Here is a 25,447-nt window from a genome sequence, read left to right on the forward strand (position 1 = left end):
AAAAGGTACGAGGAGATGAAAATCATGGGAATGGTAATGCTGCTCGTGTACAATAACTGAATTTACAAGAATAGCCCTGAAACCGGGGGGACAGTCGATTACGCGGCCACGCTACGCGAACCAGCCCCAGCGGTTGACCAACCAGAGTTGGTTGATCCCATTCTTTATTCGACTTTTCCTTTTTGCTTAGTTTAAAAATCACCAGAACCTGAAGCCCATTCAAACCCAAAGCTCTCTTATCAATCTCTTCGCGGATTCATCATCTTCTGTTCTGCTGCCCTGCTATCGAACCGAGTTTTCAGCCATGTCTCAGGTACAATCTTCAATCCTGCGGTCTTTCTCCTCTTCTGGGCTGGTGCTTGATTTTGGTTTTGTCCATATAAGCCTTTGCCTTTTTCGGTAATTGAAAGGTCTTTGCTTTACCCACCTGCCTTTTGTTGCTTGAAATTATTAAATCCTTACTTGCCAATTTGATGATCGTTGCGAGAAATCGAAGAAGGAGAAGAGTTCTAAGTGGTTGATGGTGGATCTATTGCTAGCTCTGGAAATTTTGGAGATAAAGCCATTCTCGCAGTATCCATGCTTTTCTGTTACGATGTGATGGGCTATCCCGACCCCATTTTAGCTGGGCTCGTTATCGTATGAGTTCGACTATGCAAATCATCCTGCTCAGTGCTCACTTGTCCAGAATCAAGTTTAGATACATTGACATTGCTTCCAGCGTCATCGTTGTTTGCTCTAGATGGTCAAAGCTTTGAGAACTGTAACTGCGAGATCTAACTGAGGAGAGCTTTAAACATCAGAGCGGGAGATGTGTATCTTTCCCAAGCATCGGACTTAATACATACCGCTGTTGTTAGCTGCCACCAGCATGATGACGATGGGTTGGAATATTGTGTTCCTACTCAAAGAATGGCCTACCAAAAATTGCCTGCTGAGAATAGTTTTGGAATGTCTCACTTAGATATTGAACTTACTTGCATGATCATATGCAATTTTTTCAGTTGGTAGCATGATTGTGAATTATGTATAGGGCTCCAGCTTTTAAACTTGATCCCTGCACCGTTTATGTCTTAAGTTTTTAAAGGTCATTTCATCCGTCCCTTTTCATGGTTATTGTATTTTGACACCGATGATGAGAAGACTCGCTAATTGTAATTGATGTTTTTTGTTCCATTTGTTCTGTTTCAGACTGTTGTGCTCAAGGTTGGCATGTCGTGCGAAGGTTGTGCTGGAGCCGTGAGGCGGGTGTTGGGAAAGATGGAAGGTTCGTTATAATTTATAGTCCTGTGTCTCCATATGTTTACTCATGTTTGCTTCTCGAGAGGAAAGAAGTGTTGGACTATCAAAGACTGTTCTTTAATCCCTTATATGTTTGTCTTTGGAAATATATAAAACATAGGTGTAGAGTCATTCGATATCGATATGAAGGAACAGAAGGTGACAGTGAAGGGCAACGTGCAGCCCGATGCTGTGCTGCAGACTGTCTCTAAGACAGGAAAGAAGACTGCTCTCTGGGAAGCAGAAGCTGCTGCCCCCACCCCCCCTCCTGAACCCGAGGCAAAGCCCGCTGAATCAGAAACTTCTGTAGTCACAGCTGCTTAAATTTACCGAACTAGTTTGGCCTTTTATATGTAGGCCTGTTAATTGATTGGAGATCAGGAGGCCTATTTACTGAACAAATGGAATAACTGGTGAAATTGGTGTGCTTTACTTGAATGTATGCCGAGACAATCGTTGTACGATTGATTATATGATATCTGTACTGAATTATAGAAAATGTCTCCAATTATCTTTTCTGCAATCAGATATGAACTGGTAAGACAATGTATGTTAAAGGTTTTACAGTATGAAGCGAAAAAATGGAATCCGGAGAGCGGGCAATCCGTTATATGTGCCGGGTTACGTTATGAGGGGCTTTCACTGGGGATTTTATACATGATAGTCAATCTGTTCTGCTCACATGACGGTACAGAGTGCACTAGGTGAAGTAAAACCATCAGGAAAGGCATAATTATTTGCAGGACGAGAATGGTTGCTTGGAGAGAGATGAACGAGCTCCAAGGCAGCAACTCTCAGCTTCTGAGGGTAGTCAGCTACACACCCGATTCTCGGACCAGCCCCGGTCGACCATTCCAATGACAGTTGGTGCCCTAACTGATAGGAACTCGAATCCTTCTTGGACTTGATTCTCTCTACAATCTCTTTCTTCGGCAAGGTCTTCCCTTGCTTCTGAAGGTTGCCTGATAAAGCCCTCTTGTAGCTGTGTGCTCTTCTAGCTAGTGGAGATGTCGAGGTAGAAGATGACTTCAGTGTTTCTTTCTCCTCACGGTGATTCAAGGTATCATCATCCGTTTGGAAAAGAACCTGGCTTAAATACAGAGTGCCTTAGCGGCTCATCTCACTCAGTGGAGTTTTTTGACTCGGGCGTATGAGTTACATACCTGAATCTCATCGACGTTGACTTGATTCTCCTTGAGAAACGCTAAGAAGCTCCCGAGATTCTCATTGGTCGGTCGATAATGCCCGCTGTATGCTGATACTGACTGAAAAATAGCGACATCATAGGATCTGATGAAGATAATTCAGACTCAGTAACTTGATAGTGAATACCATTGTCTTAATAATTCTATGTACCTTGAGTTTTCCGTGTTCTGCCTCAAGCCTTCCAGCAGCTAAGGTGGCCCCTCCCGCAAGGAAGCTCGAATGATGGAATGATCCCTTCTTCTTCTGGAAGGTGAGACACCGACGAAATATCTTAGGCTGTTAAAGCGAGGTCTGAGCAGGAGTAGAAGTTTCTACCTCGCCGACATAGAGTTTCTTGGAGGCACTCATCACGAATATCCATTTCGAAGCTCCACGGTTTTGGGTTGTGTCGAGGAGATCTCCAGTAGTTTTGTGCACTACTGCTCCTTCACATATTATATATTCGTACTCCTTTCTCTCTTGCTTTGATAGTATAGGTTGCCCAAGAAAGAAGTAATTGAAAAGTGAGACTAGAGCTATTGAGAGTCCATAAATGTATGAGTTATAGACGCATACAGGCCCGAGATACTTGATACATTCCTCATGGAGCTTCAATCTCGGGCATACCTTCAAATCAATCTCTTTTCCGTCGCCAATATCCAACCTGCAAACTGGAACTGCCTATTAAAGATTTAAGAGATGAGCAGAGATAGAAAACCCGCGACAGATCAGGGCCAGAAGAACTGCCGCATTACCAGTAGAAAAATGGCTGGTCTGAATCCCCTCTGCACCATTCCTCATAGTACAGGTTCAAATTGTGACCATACCGGTGTCTCGGGTCTATCTATATCCAAGAACATGTCAATTATATCCTAGAAGTGTAACATGACTAGACTTGCAAAGAAAAAAAAATGTTCCCCCCTTTTGTGAATGTTAGCGTCTCACAGCTTCGATCCAATGTTGGAACGCTAATTTCCGTGCCTTTTCATCCTTGCAGAGACCTTTCCCGACCTGCCAAATTAATGATTTCATACGTATCTATGCATCCAAGCATTGGTTTATCTAATCCCTAGTGATGTATCTCGTCACAGATGCAGTCGATTGACAACCTTGGCAGCATTGAGGCGGATCCTGCTCCAACGAGAAGCGGCACTTTCGGGTTTCTTGAAATTGAAGAATGAAACTGTTGTGTGGTTCAGTCTTGCATAATCTATTGCTTGCCACCTCCATGCATTAAAAAGAACAAGATAAATTAAGAAAAAGAAGAGAAAAATAAAATATTCTTGACATGTTTATGTACGAAAGAGATGGATAAATAGGTAAGACTGAGAGGAATGTTTTGACCAAAGCTCTTCGGCAACAACAGCAGAGTCCGCCAATCGGCGGCGAGTTCGATAACTCCGGTAGACTTTCTGCAGTTTTACAGCAGCAGTCGACGAAGTTGATGCGGATGTGTTGCTTTCTTGAAGTAGATCCAGAGAATTGTCACAGGGCCTACCCTTACCCAGAGAAGGATCCGTCATAGTAAAGTATGATCAGATCATTTCATAACCCCGAAAATGAATGAAGTAGAGCCAGGACGCAGAATGGCCGAGCTGCCAATCTCGCCGCCTAGTGCCGGTGGAGTTCCAGCGCCCTGAGAGTTTGATAAAAATTGTACAGAAGTTTCTGCATGCATCATGGTGCAGAATGGAACTCAGTTGAGACGATGTAAACCTAACATCAAATCTGAGACAATCACTGAAATGGAATTGTCTGAAATTACAGTGGTCTCGAGAACTTATTGCATTCAATTGCAATATGTATGTATGTGTGCGTGTATGGAAGGTGTTAGAAGTGGGATTGGTTGCATCATTTAATGGAAGGTACCGATTGCTAATACCAGCAAACGACACTATATAGTTGGAGAAATTAATGAATCGATTGATGAGACAGAAGAGAGGCAGGACAGGAGGGAGAGTGGAGTCCCACTCCGTAAAACACATCGAGTCATGTCATCACCTCTCGCTCACTTCCACTTCTTCCTTCCACTAAAACTAAAAGTGCTCGGAAGACGTTCTTGAATCAACTTCATCCTTTGGACGATACATTTGACTTAATTCACCTCATCGATCCTCCGCTCTTAATTTGCACATACATCGGCGGTATACACTATACGTATACCGGGACCGGGACGTTGACGACGTTTATTCCCTTCCCTAATATTTGGATATGTGTATTGTCACTCATTTGATGAAACCTCATTTTGTTCGCTGAGGGAAATGGGTGGGCAAAGTGACAACAACAGTCGGGGAAATAGTGCATATGTTGCGGTTGCGGACTCTACCTGCAGTGTGAGGTTTCAAAACCCACCAGAAGTATTCCGTAACCATTGCCGTATCAGCACTGAGGCGGGAACTAGTCAGAGCCGAATAGAGAGACGGGGAAGCCTCTCTCTCAGTCCGTGGCCCATTACCGGACCTAAGAAAGCAATTTAGGCAAGAATTTCATGTTGGGCCTTCCCAATCAAAAGTGGCCTTGAAATTGAAGATATATGAGTTGGGAAGGGATTCATCAACCAGCCATTAGACCCAACGTGCCATGGAATAGTCACAGTTGTCATTCAAGTTCAAGGGCTTTGGCCCAACATAGGATTTGAAAATATCCTCAACTTCCTATCCTACCCCACACCATACTCAACTAGAGTGCTTAACTTTAAATGGGCCTTCTTTTAAAATTAAATTCGAAATGAAATGTCCCGAAAAAAGTGCGCATAAATCATTAGCGGATATTATTGCAGAATGATTAAAGGAGACATTGACACGCTCTCGTCATTCGTGGATCTATGCTCATCCACAATGTGCAATTTGACCAAGTACAATAATTCAATATGAGAATAGAAAGAGAAATCGATCTCTTTATCTTTTTTTTTTTGGATGAATTAAAAAAAGGACATGAATATATTCACAAAACTAAACTGCCTAAGATGCTATGAACGAGAGCTAACAATCACATGATCGCATCTATGTGAATGTAAAGCGTCCCAAAATCTAAGTGGTTCTGATGAGACCACCCCATCAAAAGGCCCACTTGGCCCAACAGCTTTTCTTTTTTTTTGGGGGGGGGGGGGGAGAGAGAGAGAGAGAGATTTTAATAAAAAAATTAAAAGAAAAAACAATTACGAAAAATATGACCCGCAAACGCAAGGTCCACGCTACATTACGCCGCTAATTATTGATTATGGCATCCAAAGCAAAATCTTTTCCTACCAAAAGGATTCGATGGAGAATTATGACCCATAGAAAGTGACTAGACCTATCCACCCCAATCAAAAGAATTCCGGTACCCACTCTTATAGAATTACGTTGCGTCGAAGATGATCTCGAGATAAAGATCAGAATATGCAAAAGATTTCAAGCGACGTCCATTTCTTATGAACCCGAATAATTGGAACTCTCCTTTTTTTTTTCTTTTTTTTTTTGAGGTCTTTCTCCGGTTTCCAATGTTTTCTAGTAAAACTCCACTGAGTTGTCGGCACTACTGTCTGCCCGGACCAAGTCCTTGTAATTGACCGGCCGAGGAGTATACGGAGGCTTCGTACACCTTAACAAAGCCCAGTTGACGCCGTCAAAGAAGGGATGGTGCTTCACTGCGGTCGCGCCCATCGTGGACCCCATCCTCTTGGAGGGGTCCTTTGTTAGGAGCCGTCCGATCAAGTCCTTCGCGGCCCCGGGAACCGCCGGATCCTTGGGGAACTCCAACGCCCGGGCCACGATGTTCGCCAGCGTGAGCTCGTTGTCGACCCCCTTGAACGGTGTCTTCCCGTAGAACATCTCGAACATGAATATCCCCAGGGTCCACCAGTCGACTGCGCTGCCATGGCCCTCACCAGAAACGATCTCGGGCGCGAGGTACTCGTGTGTCCCGACGAATGACATGGAACGGACGTCGACTGGCTCCGCAACAATCTCGAGTGAGGCTATCGACCGCCTGTGGCTGGGCTTCTTCCGGCGGCGGCGCTTCGGGCGGAAGCAGGGGACGGCAGGGACAATGCAGTTGGGGAGGATGCAGGAGGAGGTCCCAAAGGGCGGAGGATCAGCCGCTGTGGCATCGGTGGACTGGTCAGAGTTTGGGGGGGCTTGGTCTGAGACGATCTGAGCCATGGTCGAGGCAGGGTTGTCGCTCTTAAGGGATAAATCGAAGTCGGTGAGCATGATGTGACCGTCAGTTCGGACGAGGACGTTCTCCGGTTTCAGATCACGGTATATTACTCCCATCATGTGTAGGTATTCTAAAGCCACTATCACCTCCGATGCATAAAATCTATATTTATCAAAAAATAGAAAAGTCATCAGTCGCGAATGACTTTGCCGAAAATACATTCCTATAAGAAAATCCGAACATGACATTCGAAAAACTACATGGACAAGATGTCATAGTAGCACGACAAAATTACAGATAAAAGCTAATGTTTCTATTTTGGAAATAATGGTATGGAAACAATGACATTTTTCGAAAATGATTTTTTTTTCCAACTATATTAATTAATCGCATTTGTGAGAAGCGTGAAGCATGGCCATGGCAACTGTGAGGCCGAACATCATGACGTAGAAGCAGGCCCAGATTTGCTTTAATTAGCAGCGGGCCCAGTCTTTTTCCCTTTCCTTTTCTTTTTATTTTATTGCTCGTCACTTTCTTGGGAGAAAAGTAGTTTAAAAATAGAAATTGTTTTTTTTGGCCAAATAAAATAGAAATTAGTAATTATAAAAATCATGCGAGACCATAGGAAAAGTAGCAATCCGTGAATGCGACAAAAAAGAAATTTCCATTGGATATCCTGTATAATTATTAAAAATAAAATAGAATAAGCAACTCACTGTTAAGGTTAAACTGCTGTCTCGTCTAAATAACAAATAAATTTTAGTTAAGAGATTGAGAACACTTCGCAGTGTTACAAATAAGAAATAACAGTAGAAAAATCAGTTGATTGGATAGAAGATTGATAGATCAGCAGCAACGAGCCTGTGAATGAAATTGGCACCTCACTCTATATTTAGTTGAAGGTATTTCGCAAGCTGGTAACCATAGAAGGGGACAATAATCTTGCATTTCCTAACTCAATAATCACAAGATTTAACTATATTTGCTAACCCATTAAAGCAGGAAGGAAAGAATCACAAAGAAATCTGGTCATAATCAAACTAAATATTGGAGGGTTAATTATCATTAATTGTTGCTGGATTAAAGTTTGAGGACATATAGATATACAAATATAAATATTATTTGTGGAGATTCAACCGGAAGCTTAATTAGCTTCATGCCTCTAATGATTGCAATATATGGCAACCTGACTTCCTTTACTTCCCTACGAGAAATTATAGTATTCTCCTTTGCAGCCTTTAGAATTAAATATCATATCTTAAAATAAAATAGTGTGATCTTATTCTGTTCGTTACATATATATTATTGCCAAATAATCATTATTATTAAAAAAAAAACTCACTCGAAAAATATGGGGGGAGTGTCTATTAATTATTGCTGCTCTTGTTATTGATTATTATTAATTACTGTGGGCAACGGACAATGACACAAGAGAGAGGAGTAGATTGCATGCCTTTGCCTCGTCATAAGAAAAACTGTCCGCAGACATGTTTTCCCACATATGCACTCTTCACCCACTGAAACGCCTCTCCCCAGTAAAAATTAAAGGACGATCGATGTGTGGACCTCATAATCACCATCATCATCGTCACCGCCATCTATGTATGTATGCATGTATTTATAATCGTCATCATTCATATAGGTATCACCTACCCATATGTAACAACAGCATGGTAATCGCTCGCCAATGCATATGCCCATATAACTATACTTTTGGATCAATATATATATATATATATATATATATACACGCGCGCGCACACAAATAAATATATATATATATATATATATATATATATATGTTTCTGATTGTCGATAACAAATCCTACGACGAGTATTATCCCGATTTACCCGGTTATATCATTGTCGATAACGAATCCTACGATGAGTAATATTCCGATTTACCCGGTTATATCCCAAATACACACACACACATGACATTAGTTGGCCTATTTCCATCACGTCTGCAGACTATCGGGTAACATTAACCGCTAATTTATTGTACATGACTATTCTTGTATATATTTTTCTTTTGTTTCGGTGGACGTACATGACCATTCATTAGATAATTGATCATCCCTAACAATGTGCATATACGGATATGTATGGTTTTACGTACCGGACGGCCGTTTCATGGAACCGACGCTCGGGCTGTCGTTGCCGGAGGACATGGAGGTCCCCACCGGGACAAAACTCAGTCAACAAACAAAACCACCTGGGACATTCCAACGTAGCGTAGAGAGTGGGGAGAAACGGGTGATCAAGCATCTCCAGAATCCCCTTCTCAATCTTAGCCCTCCCCTCTTTGCTCCTCGCTGCCAGCTCCTTCTTGTCCATCACCTTGGCCGCGAAGTTGGCTCCGCCGAAGCCCTTCAGCTCCACCAAGTATACGCTCCCGATGTCCCCACTCCCGAGCCGGTAAATGAACCGGAGGTCCCCAAGCCCCAGCGTGGGTTTGTAGGACTTCGCCTGGCGGATCACCTCCCTCCGAGGGTCGGTGCACCGCACGCGGGGATTGGTTGACGAGGACACGCTAGTTCCTGAGGCGGCCGAGGCGGCAGTCCAGGTGGTGGTTTCCGACCCGGAGCTCGTGCTGCGGTTCACGGTGTCGACCGCTGTGGTGGTCGTGGAGGAGCTAGAGCTGGGGCTTCGGAGGTCCTCCGAGGGGTTGGTCGCAGTTTGTTGCATGGCACCGGAGGTCGGAAGAGGTGGCGCCCCCGGCGGGAAATGGCTGCAGGTAGGGGTGAGGAGAGCTGAGAGACGGACGTGGGGAGAGGCTTATGAAGCGTTGGTATGGGCCGGCAGAATTAAAATAGCCCTGTCGCCTGCTAAGGTACGGTCGGGGGGCCCACTTTGGGCCCAATTGCTCGTTACGGTTTCTGTCTTCATATATGCCAAAGATATTCATTTATAACTAAAACTCTCTTAATATTTGGCGAGCCAATACTGGAGGATCAAATAAAATTTTCCATCATTAAATCCAACATACGCATTCCATTCCGTTACGTCTAACAGGTAAGTCCGACGGTCAAATTTTCTAATGGAAGTCTACCGTGAGATCAAATGGAGTGTATCGCAGTAACATACACAAACTAAAAGATTTCAAATTCGATATTTATTATGAGACTATCAATATCCTTTTATTAATTATTCGAATTTTTATTTGATTGTATTAAATTCATAAATCGCCTTATAAATGAAAAAAATAAATCTATCGTGAACACCTTAGTACTGTCTCGCTAAATCTTCAAGGATGAAGGTGTTAGTTCACTCTTGTTTATGATATCCCGAATTAAATTATATATATATTATTTTGTTACTTTTTTTTTTTATTTATTCTACATACTTAGATTAGCTTTCCCGTGGAAGTTGGACAAGTGGGATGCTCGTGTATACATATATATATATATGTATATATATGGGGATTTAATTATACGGATATTGAGGTATCACTTTCACAGACGGTAGCATATTGTCTAAGATACCGCTGAGTATTTAATGGCTTTAACTGGGAAACATCCTCGTGGCCAGAAATAGAAAAAGAAAAACTATGAAACATCCTTAATCTCCTTCATGTTTGTTAGACACAATTAATTAAGAATTTGATTGCTGTCTGTCATTGATTAGATTCAAGATATAGTCCAGCCAATTCCAGTACATCATATGCATTGACCAACGACCGAGTTGTGTTTCGAAATATGGAGAGGGGCATGAGGAAAACCTAAAAAAAAAAAAAGAGAGATTATTCAACCTTCTACTTTATCAATTGGTTGTCATATCTTGGAGGCCATATAAATAATTTTCTTATACGAAGATAATAACATGGCAGAGAAAGAGGTGCAATCACGTCTTGTAAAAAACTATAAGATTCTAGATTTGATTTTTCACGAGAGGGATTTCGTATGTCCATGATTCATGTGTAATAGTAATAAGTAAATCTAGAATTAATAATAAAATGAACAGTGGTAATGAAGTGCATCAATTGCGATAGGTGAGGGGTCAACAAGAATTCCTGTTAATGTAATCATAAAGTGATTTTAAGATGCAATCATTATTTACATCTTCCACAGAGCGGTAAAGAAGAGAAGAATATGGCTCCCAGTTTAAATCACTTTTTACACCATTCCTGTCCTCCATGATTATTTCCTTTAATTGGACACCATTATTCACCATAGGCTCCACCTCCTCCTTGGCATCACATCAGTAAAAATGAATCTCTCTTTACCATCTCCGAAATCTTTTCGTTTCAGTGAAAGAAATGGAAAGCAGTTAACAAGAAAAATAAAAATAAAAATTGAAGACGACGCAAGAGCTGAGAGCATATCTCGGAGAGACAGAGACGCTAAGGGGAGAAAAACGCTTCGCTAATAAAGCCAACCATAAGCTTACAAATCTGAGCAAGAGTATGACCACAGGAGCAGGTTAACATCGAAGGAGCGTTTTCCCTTTTTGATTATTTAAATTTTTTTTCCTGACTTAAATGAATCACCGGTCTAAATCAAAGACAGATTTTCCAGAGAGATTTTCTGGAAGCATTTACACGGTTATATGAAGTCTGCCTGACAATTTCAACTGGGATTTGAAACACAGAACCAAACACAGAAGGCTCCAACAATCAGATCAATCACAACATCCCAAAAGCAAGGGAAGGACATGGCCATGGCCCCACAAAATGCCCTGCTCATGAACATATATCTATAATAGTCATATAAGCAGCTCCTTCATTCATGGTCTATATTCACAATAACTTAACAGTAAATCACAATGATGTGGATAAGTTTGTGGGGGGGGGGGGGGTTTCAGCTAAAAAGGGGAAGAAGGAAATTTTAAATTAAGCCCAAAAAAAAAAATTCTTTACAGTAAAGTAAGTTCCTGAATACACTAAACAAAATATTACAGTGACATTAGGTGTTGTAATAAAATGTCGGTCTTCAGTTTTAAACAGGATCATTTGCAAAATCCTGTATCTCTTTCTTGCTCTTTATCTCACATATCTTCTTGGTCTTGAAGTCGACGCTGTCCAGGTCCTCCGCTATCCCCATATACCCATACAGGATTAGCTCCGCCTCATCTTCTCCAGTCACTCCCGCTGATGATATTGATGCCCTGGTGCCCATTCCGGCTCCTCCTCCAGTAGAAGTTAACTTCTGATATTCAACCCTCCCATGGTTGTTCTCGGCGAAGAACTGGTGCAGCTTCAGGGCATTTCCGAATCCAGAGAACGTTCCCAAGAACTTCACCACCATAACACTTTGGTCCGCAGGCTTCCCAAGGCAGACCACCATTTTGCCCTCCGCATAACCTTTTCCTGCCATCACATCGACAAAAGTTGGGGGGAGAAAAAGAAACAAGTGGAACAGTTTAGAAGATATTGAACATTTTACCACCAGAACTAATGTGTTTGCTGGAAAACTGGGTTAATTTTCCATTTCAAATTTCTCGGGAAAGATTTTTAAATGATTTTTACATGATCTGAGCTTCGATCAAAGAATAAAATGATTTTCTGAAAAAAAGGGAAAAACAAAGACTCCATAAAATAATTGCATTAAAGCAAAACGGAATAGTGTTCTCTCCATATCACTGTCCAACTGGTTTATCCATAATAAATAGAATAACCTAATTGAATTTACAAAGAGATACAGGCCAGCATAACCCCTATAAGTTCTCATGCCTCAAACCTTTAACAAGTAAGCATTCAACATTTATATGAATCTAAGAAGATTAATATTATTTGATTACCCAATGTAGAATGATTTATCACTCCTAATATATATATATATATATAAGCTGTAAATTATGTCTCCAGTGAATGCATAAAACAAACCTCTAAGAAAGGCCTTCATGCTTTCGATGGGTATAACTTTCTGATCTTCAGGATGGTCAATTGACATGGAGATATTGTGGATAATAATAACTGGCGGCCAGAGGATTAAGTCTTCCTTCAGTGCCAAAGCTTCCTCCTCAGGCAACACTCTTGGAGATATCGTAGGCATGTCTTCTGGTATATGAGTGTCCCATCCCAGCAGAACACAGATTGCCCTCTGAAGACCCAAATGATTAGCTCTCAATTGCACCCTTCGAGCCATGAAGGCATGCTTTACCAAGTTCTCAGTGTTGCGGAATTCCTTGGAGAACCTATAGAGGCACAGATAAACATATGAAATAACTAGAGAATGTACCTGATCAAAACTAAAACCATGCAGATGGTTTGCAAGTACGAGCCTTATGATACAACATGCAGAGGGTGAAAAAAGACAATGCCATACTCAGAATAGATTTGTTTTTAAAGGAGAGCGATATTCTAAATGTAAATGATAAACAGTTGCAACATCTTTATAATTAACTATAACTATATTACATGAAAGACAAACAATACATACCCATGTATCTGTTTTTCATACAATCAAAGCTTCAAAAAAATTAAGCAGCAAGGTTGACGGACTCACAAACTTCTTATACGTCATTAACTTTGACATGCATTCTCAGATGTACACAAATTCCCACTATAATCTACAACATTTTCAACACTAACCAGGAAAAGAGAAAACCCCCTCTTCAACAGCATTACACAATGACCGCCAAAAATAAAAAAGTTATGACCAATTATTATTAGGACATAAATCCAAGTAAATCAACAACGAATAGTGTGTACTACTCTGTCGGACCTGCTTGGATCTACTTTACAAAAGACTTTTGAGGGGTGCAAAAGCAAATAACTGCTTGTCTCAACTAACTATAGAATTGAGTTAAGATAACCCACCTCATAACTTCATTAGACCCACAGTATTATGAACTTCAAGATGGAAGCATCACAAAAACTTCTACCTACACCGTGTCATTTCAAAATATCTCACAAACCAGCCTTGCATTGCGCTAGCTCTTAAAAATTATATGAGAAACCAAAATTATTTGAAATCTAATGCAACGCAAATTAGGTGAAACTGATTAGTTTCAAAAGAGAGTGCATAATTAATGGCAAACCATAGACAATCTAAAACAACAGAACAAACTTGCTTGAAGTGTGATGCAGCATGAATGCATCTGCAAGAGTGTCTAATTCTAAATTCTAACTTCAAAACATCATGCTCCAACTTAATAAATGAATTAGAGGATAGAGAACAAACCTTCTGCTACATACAATGCAGAACAAACTTCCAGCTTTTCCTTGTGCCCTGTATCGCCGTTGAACAGCTGAGTTAATATTGATCCTTTTTGAGTACTTCAAAAAGGCTTCATTTGCCAACTGCTTAAACTCATCTGACTCCTCCGATAGCTCAGGCTCTTCAGAAATATCCTGATCTTCTGAAGGTTCGTATTCACGTGTGAGACTATCCTCAAAATAATCATCATTCCTTTTCCCAAATTTCTGGTTTTTATAGAACCCAGGTTTTTGACCAATATGTTGATTGGGCTTGTACACTTTCATAGCACCAGACTTAGGATTCATGTTCATGCCTCTGCCTCTGTATTTGCCGTATCTGATTGGATGTTCCGGTAAATACTCCAATCTATTTTTAACAGATAAGCGATGATCTGAAGCAATACCTCTCTGACTTGCTTGTCTATGATATGCCATTTCGGCCATTTTGGTTTCATTACCATGTGAACCAGAACCGTATAAATCGTTCATATCCTCTTCATTGATCAAACCTTCACTGTCCTCTAAATCCTCATACTCCACTGTGTTCCATTTCCTTGTCATCATGTCTTTACGATTGTCTCCAAGAAAATCTTCATCGACTCCATACATACTGTTATGCATTTGTTCTGATGGCACATACATGCCATCCTCCTCCACTCTCTGCAATCTTGCAGCAATTCCAGTCCTGCCATATTTGGACATTTCTTCTCTGTGATAGCTCTCCTGTAAAATCCTTGAATCTGCATCTCTTCCAAAACCAAAATTCGGTCTTGAGCGTGAGATATAATCATTTCGAGAGCCAAATTGTTCTGCCTTTCGATTTTGTGGCTGTGTACGCTCATAGTTAGCATGGACACGTGAGGATTCCAAAAATTTACCATGCCGATGTGGGGCATCTGATTCTTCATAGCAGTTTGGAACAGTAGGCTTCCTTGAAGAAGTGTGTTTCCATGTAGTGCCATGACTCGAATTTCCATAATCCTCGATAACTGCTACACCATCAGTGGTTGCATGCCTGCAACATGGTGCAGAAACATCTTCGATGTGGTCTTCTATCTGACAACAATTATAATGTGGTTGAGCATGAGGATGCTTCATTTCATGCAAGTTCTTAGAAGGATATCCACGAAGACTTTCATGAACAAATTTTTGTTGTTTGACATAACGCAACTCCTCCTGATCATCCCCATGGGTGTAATAATCTCTCTGCCGGAAATGCGACTGATGGGGCAAGTGATCATGTGCCTTTCCATGGTTTCTTCCAGAATCAACAGGCAGCCCCTTTGGATATGCACTAGCATTCACAAGTTCTGAAGATCTTATCCCATATATATGTTCATCTGGAGAAGAATATATCTCACCGTCGCCATACGAGTCCAGAATCTTGCGCTTCAAGTTGTTGCCTGGAGGCCTTCTAGAACCATTATTATGAGGATAACCTGAAAATTCCCCAGCATGAGCTGTACGATGGGCTGCAAGAGATCCTTCTCTTGCATAGAATATCCCCTCCCTCTCCTTGTAGGGTGCTGCCAATGAGGATCTAGTCGGATGATCACTGAACCTAATTCTATCATCTTTGCCGTGGCTCATATCCATCCCATGGGATGGCGAGTGTCCATTTGCACAAATTTCACAGTAGGTTTCTGGTATTTCACCTTCTTCCATTGCCATCGATTTCCCTCTAAATGGCGTGACTTTTCCAGTACTTAAGTCTCTTTCGTTGTTCATGACACCGTAAGAGGCATGATCATAACCATGCACATGCTTTGGTCTGCTGCCACCATCAGCATCAGAAACCCTACTAGGCTCACAAAATTCAGCATCCCCGATGCTGGGATTGGCATCAGCAGTCTGAGGCCTCTTTCTTATATCCCCATGAGATACTGGCCCAGGGTGCCGTAGCTCCCCTCTCATGCTGCCTGAACTCCAATACCTCTCACTTCTTTCAGGAGAGCCTCGCCCCGTGTGCGGACTCGAATTCCTCGGGATATGCGGAGACCTATGCGTTGCCTCACGTTGAAATACAACACCCCGATCTCGATCAACTCCCATCTCGATTCTGCCGGGGGGACGTCTCTCTGAAGGCGACAATTTAGTATACTCCTGATGCCTTCTAGGTTGCATCTTCAGTTACTCACGAGATACAGTAACGGAAACAACAAAACAACAACAACGCAGAGCGGAAAAGTCAACGGACAGAGTTCATCACTGAATTCTGCTACAATCAGACAATCCAATCGAATTCAGCGGTGGCGCGAAGGAAACCCTAAAACCCAAGTGACAGAAACAAGTCGCGTAGGCCACCAGGAATCAAGATGAAATTTTGCAAATCGCCACAAAGTTCCGCCGGAACAGAGAACGCAATTAAAGCTAAGAAACGCGGATCTGAGCCAGAATCCAGACCTCGCAGGCTCAAAAAGCGGGAGGCCGATCTTCGATCGATTCGTCAGCGACTTGTCACCAGTTACCGGAAGCTGAGATCGGTTCCGCCGATCAAGGGTGTGCGACTTGTCAGTAACGATCGCTCTTAGGGTTGGAGGGATCAAGGAGCGAGCGAGGAGACCTTTTCGCACAGATCGAAGGAGAGTGCAAGGGATGAAGGGGAAGGGGTCGTCGTCGTCTTCGTCGTCTTCTTCTTCTTGTCTGTCGTCTTTCTCACGGTTGTGGTAGCGGCTTCATCATCATCGTGGAGTGCAGCTGTCCCTCGCTCGCCTATCTTTCAGTGCGCCCTCTTCTCTTCTCTGGCTCTTCTCTCGACCTCTATCTCTATAATAAAAAGGGGAAAGTATTGAGATTACTGTTGTGGTCAACGAGTCAAACCAACGAAGCGTTTCTATAAATTGGTTCGGGCGGGCCCCACGCTCCCGACGGCTTCCTAAGATTGGGGCTCTTGGGAGGCGTTTTGTCTCTCCAGTGAACATTTTTGCTCTAATATTCATTTTATTATTATTTAGGGAATTCAACGGTCATTTCTATTAAACCTGATTTCAACTACTAACATTTAATTTGTATCATTTTGCTCATAATTAATGTCCAAAAGTGTCAGTTTAACCGTGACCAGATCTGTCTAATATCATTATGAACATTTATATTTACTTTTATATCACGTTTGTAATTGATATTTTAAAATTTTGTCAATTTGATTCTTACCACTTGTAACTTCCAATTTACATTGAAATTATTTATAAGATAATCTAGAACTAACTTATTATGAAATAATATTTTTGAAAATTCATAAAACTGAAAAATTTTGAAAAATGAAAAGAAAATATAAAGAGAAATGCAAAGAGTGAGACAAGCTGTGGAAGCCCACGCCGGCAACCTCGCCTAAGCCAATGGTGGTGGTTCAATGCCCACTGCCACTAGGGTTTTCTTCATTTTATCATTTTTTTTCTTTTCACAAATGAAGAAAGAATGTGTTAATTAAGATCTGGCAATGTTGGTCTGGAGTCCTTCACCACCATCCTAATTGAGATTATCAATAACTTACTAAATTTCGTTTGGAATATGTGTAATAACTACAAATTCATCACTCAAAAATGTTAGCGGCTAATAAAATTATTGGAACTCGTATATAAATTTCATATCTATAATTGGTGAGAAACAACTTTCACACGCACACACACACACATATATATATATATGTTGGGTGAATAACTGTCATATATTTCTAATGGGTGACTTTATTTATCGACCAAATTCTTCCCTACTTCTTATATAAAAAAAAAGCATACTTTTATGCCGTGTTTGGTTTTAGAGTTAAGTAAAGTTGAGTTTTAATTTTAATTGGGTTGTAATAATTGTGTTATTGAAATATGAGAAAAAGTGTGAAAAAATAATGAATATTTGAGAAAAAATAATGATTGTATTGTTAAATTTTTAAAAAAGTAATGAATAGTTGAAAAAAAATAATGATTAGTTGAGATAAAGTAATGATTATATTGTTGAATTATAGAAAAAGTAATGAATAGTTGACAAAAATTAATGATTGTATTGTTGAATTGGAGTTAAAGTGAAGTAGAGTTAAATTAAAGTTAAAATTTGTTTGTAAAATCAAATGAACCGTTAAAAATTGCCTTATTTGAATTCGAAACAATCATGTTCTTCTTTTTTTTCCCTCTGTGTTGTTTTGGGTAAACCCCCTTTGTTTTTTTTTGGAAAAAACTTATATGTAACAACATATCACATGATAGTGTTATAAGCCAATAAGAGTTTTCCAATATTGATTAGTTTTTAGAAATATTACAAAAAAAATTATAGTTGATAAAAATGATTTTTTTGACATATCTATTGACACAACGTCAAGTGATATATTCATTATACATGATACATTTGATCCATAAATTGGAAACAAGGAAAGTTTTCTTTTTTATAAGGTTCAAATAAGGCGATTGCTTTTGAGGGGAATAGCCTCAAGAAAATAGAGGTGGGCTACCAACGTGGGTTAATTCAAATTGTACGATATTTGTTCTGCTTAAGTAAAATCAATGATTCAAGTAATTGTAAATGTATAAAATCCATGTCGAGAGAATGTTACCCTTTAGTATGCCATCTCAGCTCGATTGAAATAGTCGGACATAATTGGATTTCCGAATACCGAGATTTACACTGAAAAACAAAGGTCGAGCCTGCTTTTACTTGAAGCAAGTTTGTTACATGAGACTGCAAAGGTTGTTCTCTGATATGTTGGGGATCGACGAGTTGGTTTGCACTATTTTCTAATGGACGTGGAAAAGAACAAATAGTGAGAGACGGACCATTTCATGCTTGGTTTGCCCTATTTTCTAATGGAAGCAATAGCCAACTGTGTGTGTAACCACTTCAGAGAAAGAAGCAGAACATTGAAGCAACAGGAATCAGAAGATCTTCCTACCCGAAATATATAAGAAGAGGTCCGGTAACCCCAAGAGGACGTATGAGATTCAGAACAAGCAGCTCTCTGCAAAAAGCTAAATTAGAGGTGACCATTCACGACCGGAGATGAATATGGAGGATGATGGGGACATCTCGAGGGTGGCATTCTCGAAATTGCAGGCCAAGGAAGAAGAGATCGAGAGGAAGAAGATGGACGTTCGAGGGAAAGTCGAGCTCCAGCTCGGACAATCCAAGGAGCAGATTAGGCGCCTTGCGTACGTCTGGGAGGTAATTAGTTACATGTACAGGGTACTGTCTGCGTATATTGCTCGCACATAATAATAAGTACATCAAGATTTACGTAGGGATGTAATTTCAAAACGATACGGGTACAATATCTGATTTATTAGGAGTTGGAAGAGCTAGTAGACGCCCTCGGGAAGGAAGTCGCCACCGTGAGGAAGAAGATAGACATTACTACTCGAGAGCTAAAGCCACTCGGACTTTGCTGCCAAAAAATGGTCTGCATTATTTACGAATGTAACTAGCTACCTTTTTTTTTTTTTTTTTTCCCTTTCCTTTTTTCTCGACCAGTAATGATGATTTTATTATTACCACTGTGCAGTAACGAACCTTTCTCAGAGTCAGAGATCTTCCATGCATGTACGATCTATCTGTTTACCACACGTATAAGCTGATATATGAAAATGGATCAGGAGAAGTATAAAGAGGCCACGAAGGCCTTCAATGAGAAGAGCAAGGAGAAAGCTCAGCTATCAGCCACACTCATGGAGGTTCAATCCATTCAGTAATGAATTCTTGGTCAATTCCTACTTCTTGCATAAATATATTGACTTGTTTGATGATCTTATTGTTAGCTGCTGGCGAAGAGCGAGCGGCTGAGGATGCAGAAGCTCGCGGATCTGAGCAAATGCATGGAATCTGTACGTTAGCCAGTGACAATGAGCAAATGCATGGAATGCGTTCATTAGCTGGCGAAGCAAACCGAATAACTTCTGACATGCTTTTCTTTTTCTTCGTAATGAAATTCCACTATTATCCAAGTACTGCTATTCATGAAGATATTATCGGCTTATAATCTCTGCTAAAACCAAACTCTCTCTATGGTTTCTGGTCATAACCTTATATATGCTAGTAAGATATCTCGAGAATCAATCAAATGCTTAAAGAGAAGCAGAAATTCGAAGTTATATCTAAATTAAGAAAACTGTAAAGGAGAGCTCCTATACGTTGTTTCCAAGATACAATACAACCATGGAGCAACTAATTTGGCACTAGAAATCTATGATTGATCTCCTGATCTTTTACCAAGTTTGTCTTCCCACAGACATGCAAGAGCTCCTCCACAGCCCCATCGATCTCTTCATCCTCCTTACCTCTCTCCCTCCTCAGCTCCATCACATCCCTCAGCTCCATGGCTCTCTTCCTCACCCTTTCCCCAGCCCTCTCAACCATCACACTCCTCACCGCCCCGGCGACATCCTCCCGCCTGAACCTCCCCTCCTCGTCCCTCTTTACCTCCAACCCGACACCGACTCCCTCCCCCACCAGCCTCGCATTGATCGGCTGGTCCAAGTGCATTGGCATCGCGATGATCGGGACCCCGAACCTCATCGCCTCCATCACGGAGCTCCATCCGCAGTGGCTCAAGAATCTGCCGGTGCTCGGGTGCCTCAGGATCTCAGCCTGTGGAGCCCACCCTTCTATCACACATCCCCTGTCCCTGACCCTTCCTAGGAACCCCTCAGGGAGAGCATCTTGTAGTTGTAATGAGTCCATCAACGGCCCTGTCCTCTGCAGGTCTCCTTCTCTTCCTCCTCCATGGAACCTGATGACCCATATGAAATTCACCCTGCTTTGTTCCAAGCCGTGAGCTATTTCCGTTATCTCCCGTCGCGATAAGAAGTACTCACTACCGAACGAAACGAATACCGTTGAGTTTTTGCCCTTCGAGTCAAGCCACTCTGTCATCTCAACTCTCTTCCCGTCGTCCTCCTGATCATGTTGATGGTCTTCTTCCACTAGAGGGCCCACCGGCACGAACTTCTTTCCCATTTGGATAGTGAGATAGTCGATGTACTTGGTCTCGATCTCCTGGAAACTCTTGATCAAGACGACCCCGACTGACCTCCCAGTGCACCGTTTCCACCTATCCCCGTCCTTGATGCCATTGGCGGTCCTCTCAAACAGTTGCACAAAGCCCGGGAGCTCGTGATCCTGCAGGTGTAACTCCGGGAACGGGGACTCAACTCCAAGATTCATCAGGAACCAGATTGAGAAGGCGCTCATGGCCGCGCCTGTGCAGAAAAACTCGACCACTGGGATGCCTTGGGAAAGGGCGACTACGGGGGCCCAGGGCTGGAGGAAGTCGTATACAACGAGGTCGGGGTGGAGGAGGCCGAGGGTAATGGAGAAGCCCGGGGCAGAGAGGTCGAAGGCCGTCTTGAGGGTGGGCATGAGGCAGGGCGGGAGGTGCTTAGTGGTGTGGAGGTGGGGAGGGAGGTCCGGCAAGTGGGGGAGGTGAAGCTCGACGAGGTGGATCCTCGACGAGTACTTGGTTCTGGCGAGTCTCCGTTTGATGGGACTGAGGTTTACGGGAGTGGAACAGAAGTAGATGGTGATGTTCCTGTCGGAGAGCCTTTTGGATAGCTCAAGGAAGGGAGAGATGTGACCATGGGCTAGCCAGGGAAGCATCAGAATGCTCATCATCCCATTCCTACGTTTACCTGACCTTTCCTCCATCAATGTTGAATTTCTAATTGATCTCTCTTACTCTTATATCATGTATGTATGTATGTATGTATTTCCTTGATCTTAAATATACATGCAACGAGCAAATAAAAGCCGCACATATGATGGATATGGATAATATTTATGACCAACGTATGTGGGCATGCATTTGGGCAGAGGGACAGATAGAGAAGCCTGCTGTGCTCTATGTGTGCATGAGGATGCATGTGTGGAAGGAATTGGAGAAGGCAAGGTGTCGTCAAGGCTGTCTGTATGTCACTTGTTAATCCTCCTCCTCTGCCACTCGTCTTCCAGAGAAGAAGCGGAAAATTCTATTTCCAGCGTGCACCACCTCATCATATCCGGGACCAAACCAGCCTCTGTTCTGGAATGTAAATTATAATATTCGTGCGAATTAAAAAAAATCAACTATCAAAACTAAAAAGTAAGGAAATTAAGCAGGTAAATGTGGGCATGATGGTTCTCTTTGACCTTTTTTAATTATTAATTGGATGGATTGGGTTAAATTGGGTTGTCGCTTCTAGTAATTCAAAAGTCACCTTCTGGTAACCTCTAATTTCCTGCATTACTTGTTTTTGAACTTCCTTATGGGAATGGTCAGATTTGGTTTTGGTATGAACGATGTTGATTATATATAGAATCTTTCCTTCAATAAATACAGATTTTTTTTTTTCAGGTGAATGGAGGAGCCTAAGCTCAAACTCAAAATAAAATATAAAATACAAAAGCATAACATGGAAATCCCTATTATGATAATACTTAAAGACGTTGCATGCTGCGTAAAAATTAGATATATAATATTTTATACATGCTACACATACGATGATAATATATCTTCGAGTAGTATTTTAATTTTAGAAGTTAATTTTTTTTTATTTTTCAATTATATTAATTTAAGAGTATTTATCGAGTAGTATTTATTGCTATTCAAGTAAATTTTACTTATATATATATATATAGATAGATTATTAAGCAAATAATGAACGCTAATCACACACATAGAGGAACGACAGAACCGATAATAATTATTTTGTACCTACGATCTGCCACGGTTCGAGTTGATTTAATTGCCACATAAAAATAAACGAAGAACTAGTCATCGACTATATGTTACTTGACTTGGCTGTGTACATTTTGGCAAAATGAGCGCCCCCCCCTATTTCCCTTTTCTCCTCCCCTTTCTTCCCCCCTCTCTGCTAGAGCTTAGCTATTTCTCTCAAAGGCTAAGATCTCTCTGGAAGCCCGGTGGAGATATGTCCCGTGTTGATCTGGGCTATGGTTTTTTCTTAGTCACCTTCTCCTCCCGGGAAGACCTCGGTAGAGTTATTCGAGATGGAACATGGTTAGTGGGTAGGCAATTCCTGACTATGCGTTATGTGAGAGCCTCTCTTCAAGCCTTCTATATCTACTTTCCCTGCTGCGGCTCTATGGGTCCGGCTGCCAGAGCCACCAGTAGAGTTCTTCTCAGAGAAAATTCTCCAGAAGGTGGGCGGCCAGGTCGGGCTACTGCTTCGGATCGATAGCAGAACAGCCTTGGGAGCAAAGAGTACAGTTTGCTAGGTTGCGCATCCAAGTAGACCTCACAAAGCCCCCATCTTGGGTCATATGGATAGGAGATCATAGGCAATCATCCAATATGAAGGGATAAACCAAATTTGGTTTGACCGCGGAGTTATTGGGCACCCTCACACTAAGTATCCCGAAAAGCTACCGGTGCCTAGCGCGACCTCCGGGAACACCTCAGACACCCTTTCGTCTTCTGATAGCTCGGACAACGAAACCAATAACCCAAGGCCATGGATGCTCGTGTCCAATCGTCAGAGGTCTAAGCTACCCAACCGCCGCACTCAAAATATTTACTCTCCGAGAACACACTGGGTCAGCACGAGCTACAGCAGGTATTCATGAGCTGAACATCGACGACAAAAGGCGGAGCACTGCTGATCAGCACCGCAACCAAACCCAAGAGCAGAAACGAGCAACCAAGGATCTGGGGAAAAGGGATGATGTCAACCCATCACATACCAAATCCATTGGGAAAAAGGCCAACGTCACCGGGACACTTGTCGTCCACAATACCGCAGAGAGGGGGCCCGCTGGTACTATCACTGTGCACTCGAAATTTGCAACGACCACAAGTATGGAGGTGCAAAATACCGTCTGCCTGAAATAAAGGGCCCACCGGTTCCCCAAATGTACATCGAATTTCAACCATGGCCCATTGTACGGCAGCATCCCAATCATCAGAGCAGAACAAGCCACCAGTGAAAATTCTCCCTACGGATGAAATGAGAGGAAAGGAGAGAAACCAACGCTACTGCTGATACTACCGTCCTCCCATCCACCACTCCGCTCCCTACTCTCTCTCCTGTTTCTGATGGATCAAGGTCACCGGAAAGGGTATTGGGGAAGGCTACCGTGTCACAGGACTCGGGGATGGTTGACCATAAACCACAGGGAGTTGCTCGTCATAGAAGAGAGAATCATCGAGGTTCGTCTCGGATTCCCGAGAATCAATGGGTCTCATCATCACTCAGCAGAGGCGATTCTAGCCGTCCACCTGCTATCTCAGAAAGAAGCACTAGCCGGTCCGGGTCGCTCAGTCGCCGAATATCTACTGCAGGTAACTGCACCACTGGAAAAGCAGCTGAGAAATGCACATAAGTGTAAGGATCATCGAAATCCACCCAGGTCGAAGCTCGAGGTCCTCAAGGCTTTCTGTTCAAGCCCACAACCAAGCAACGGACAAGTACTTGATGCCCCGGATGGTTCGACTCCACCAGACTCCCTTCGTCATTTTGACAACCGGCATAGAGACCAAGCTGTTGATGCTGCTTCCGAGGATCCAAGTCTAGTGCCTCTACGTCACGTCCTGGCAGATGCGAGAGGGGGAGGTCGAAACTTACCTCAGCGTCAATCCCATGCCTAATCTCTTCAATACCCCACATGTTCCCATGAATAGCGGAATGAATAACGAAATAAATTGGACACTTGACCACGCAACGAATACGACAGACTCGGGCATCTTCCATATGAACATCTTAGTTTGGAACTGCCGGGGATCTGGTAGCAGAGAATTCTGTCGATCAATGATGGACCTTATACACCAACACGGCCCAGACATCATCATCATATTGACAGAGACTAGGCTCTCTGGAGATCGTGCTCAGCAAATTGCTGGTACATTTCCCTTCTATGGCTTCGCCTGTGCTCCTACCCGTGGACTGCTTGGAGGCATCTGGATGCTCTGGCGCACCGAAAGGGTTCAGGTGGATTTGCTTGAGTCAACAGAGCAGGAGATTCATGCAATAATCCAAGTCTCATCTTCCTCCTTCTCTTGGTTACTTTCGAGCATCTTTGCTAGTCCTAGATTAAAGGAAAGAAAGATTCTTTGGGCAAATTTGAGGAAGGTAGCTCGCGTTTGTCAGTTGCTTTGGGTTGTCTTAGGGAATTTCAATGATATTGCATCTAAAGATGAGAAGCTTTGAGGGTCTCACAGTAATCGTTACAGAATTTCTCTTTTTAACAGTATGATAGATGATTATGGCCTCAATGATCTAGGATTTGTGGGTCCACGTTTTACTTGGTCCAACCTAAAAAGACAATAACTCATTGATCCAAGAACGTCTCGATAGAATCTTGGCTAACCCCCAATGGAGAGCGAAATTCCCTAAAGTTCTTGTCAAAAACCTACCTCGCTCTCACTCCGCGTATATCACCCTTTTAGCGAACCAAAATCCAACTAGCAAATTGGATATGAAAATGCCCGACTATCCCAAAAATACAACATTTTCTCCGGTTAACTTTTAGAGAAAGAATTGCTTTAGCCAACCTCTTAACTGCTTGAGGGATTCCCATTAATCCCAACTGCCCCTGTTGCACAAATACGCTAGAATCAACTCTTCATATGCTTCGAGATTGCGACCTTGCCTCCTCTTTTTGTCAAGGCTTGTCCATACCGAGTGAGATCTCCTCCTCCTCTTCGGACACCGTACGAGTCTGGCTGCGTGTAAATTGTTCCTCTAAGCTACCAGCTCGTATGGGCATTCAATGGAGTACCTTGTTCTCATACGG

The 25,447-nt window shown here is 42.2% G+C and overlaps 6 protein-coding genes across 11 annotated transcripts; 2 read left to right on the plus strand and 4 right to left on the minus strand.

Moving 5' to 3' along the window:
- The first annotated feature begins 124 nt into the window (after positions 1 to 124).
- On the plus strand, positions 125 to 1,807 carry LOC116187592 (copper transport protein ATX1-like). The gene is made up of 3 exons (XM_031516398.1): positions 125 to 313; positions 1,192 to 1,267; positions 1,403 to 1,807. Exons 1-3 carry the CDS (start codon positions 305 to 307, stop codon positions 1,603 to 1,605), a joined length of 288 nt encoding a protein of 95 aa, XP_031372258.1. The 5' UTR covers positions 125 to 304; the 3' UTR covers positions 1,606 to 1,807.
- A 50-nt stretch (positions 1,808 to 1,857) lies between these two features.
- Positions 1,858 to 5,429, minus strand: LOC116187590 (IQ domain-containing protein IQM3-like). Of its 6 annotated transcripts, none has more exons than XM_031516393.1 (9): positions 3,811 to 4,616; positions 3,576 to 3,690; positions 3,412 to 3,477; positions 3,222 to 3,310; positions 3,094 to 3,130; positions 2,803 to 2,949; positions 2,638 to 2,730; positions 2,445 to 2,546; positions 1,858 to 2,367 (listed from the first exon to the last, which is right to left on the minus strand). In XM_031516393.1, exons 1-9 carry the CDS (start codon positions 3,987 to 3,989, stop codon positions 1,960 to 1,962), a joined length of 1,236 nt encoding a protein of 411 aa, XP_031372253.1. In that variant the 5' UTR covers positions 3,990 to 4,616; the 3' UTR covers positions 1,858 to 1,959. The 6 variants fall into 6 exon arrangements, with proteins under 6 accessions (XP_031372253.1, XP_031372252.1, XP_031372251.1 ...); XM_031516392.1 differs by having other exon boundaries at positions 3,043 to 3,130; positions 3,811 to 4,606; XM_031516391.1 differs by having other exon boundaries at positions 2,803 to 3,130; positions 3,811 to 4,618.
- Positions 5,430 to 5,847: 418 nt separating this feature from the next.
- Positions 5,848 to 9,404, minus strand: LOC116187589 (serine/threonine-protein kinase D6PKL1-like). Its single transcript, XM_031516390.1, has 2 exons — positions 8,726 to 9,404; positions 5,848 to 6,768 (listed from the first exon to the last, which is right to left on the minus strand). The coding sequence occupies exons 1-2, from the start codon at positions 9,292 to 9,294 to the stop codon at positions 5,955 to 5,957; spliced, it is 1,383 nt and encodes a 460-aa protein (XP_031372250.1). The 5' UTR covers positions 9,295 to 9,404; the 3' UTR covers positions 5,848 to 5,954.
- Positions 9,405 to 11,304: 1,900 nt separating this feature from the next.
- LOC116187794 lies at positions 11,305 to 16,531 on the minus strand. The gene is made up of 3 exons (XM_031516734.1): positions 13,731 to 16,531; positions 12,431 to 12,741; positions 11,305 to 11,914 (listed from the first exon to the last, which is right to left on the minus strand). Exons 1-3 carry the CDS (start codon positions 15,869 to 15,871, stop codon positions 11,544 to 11,546), a joined length of 2,823 nt encoding a protein of 940 aa, XP_031372594.1. The 5' UTR covers positions 15,872 to 16,531; the 3' UTR covers positions 11,305 to 11,543.
- A 2,196-nt stretch (positions 16,532 to 18,727) lies between these two features.
- On the plus strand, positions 18,728 to 19,554 carry LOC116187735. Its single transcript, XM_031516651.1, has 4 exons — positions 18,728 to 18,889; positions 19,012 to 19,122; positions 19,318 to 19,395; positions 19,480 to 19,554. Exons 1-4 carry the CDS (start codon positions 18,728 to 18,730, stop codon positions 19,552 to 19,554), a joined length of 426 nt encoding a protein of 141 aa, XP_031372511.1.
- Positions 19,555 to 19,564: 10 nt separating this feature from the next.
- LOC116187255 (UDP-glucosyltransferase 29-like) lies at positions 19,565 to 21,473 on the minus strand. The gene has a single exon (XM_031515912.1). The coding sequence runs from the start codon at positions 21,362 to 21,364 to the stop codon at positions 19,886 to 19,888; it is 1,479 nt and encodes a 492-aa protein (XP_031371772.1). The 5' UTR covers positions 21,365 to 21,473; the 3' UTR covers positions 19,565 to 19,885.
- Between the last annotated feature and the right edge of the window lie 3,974 nt (positions 21,474 to 25,447).

The sequence above is a fragment of the Punica granatum genome, chromosome 8, assembly GCF_007655135.1.
Source record: "Punica granatum isolate Tunisia-2019 chromosome 8, ASM765513v2, whole genome shotgun sequence".
In the NCBI taxonomy this organism is placed as follows: domain Eukaryota; kingdom Viridiplantae; phylum Streptophyta; class Magnoliopsida; order Myrtales; family Lythraceae; genus Punica; species Punica granatum.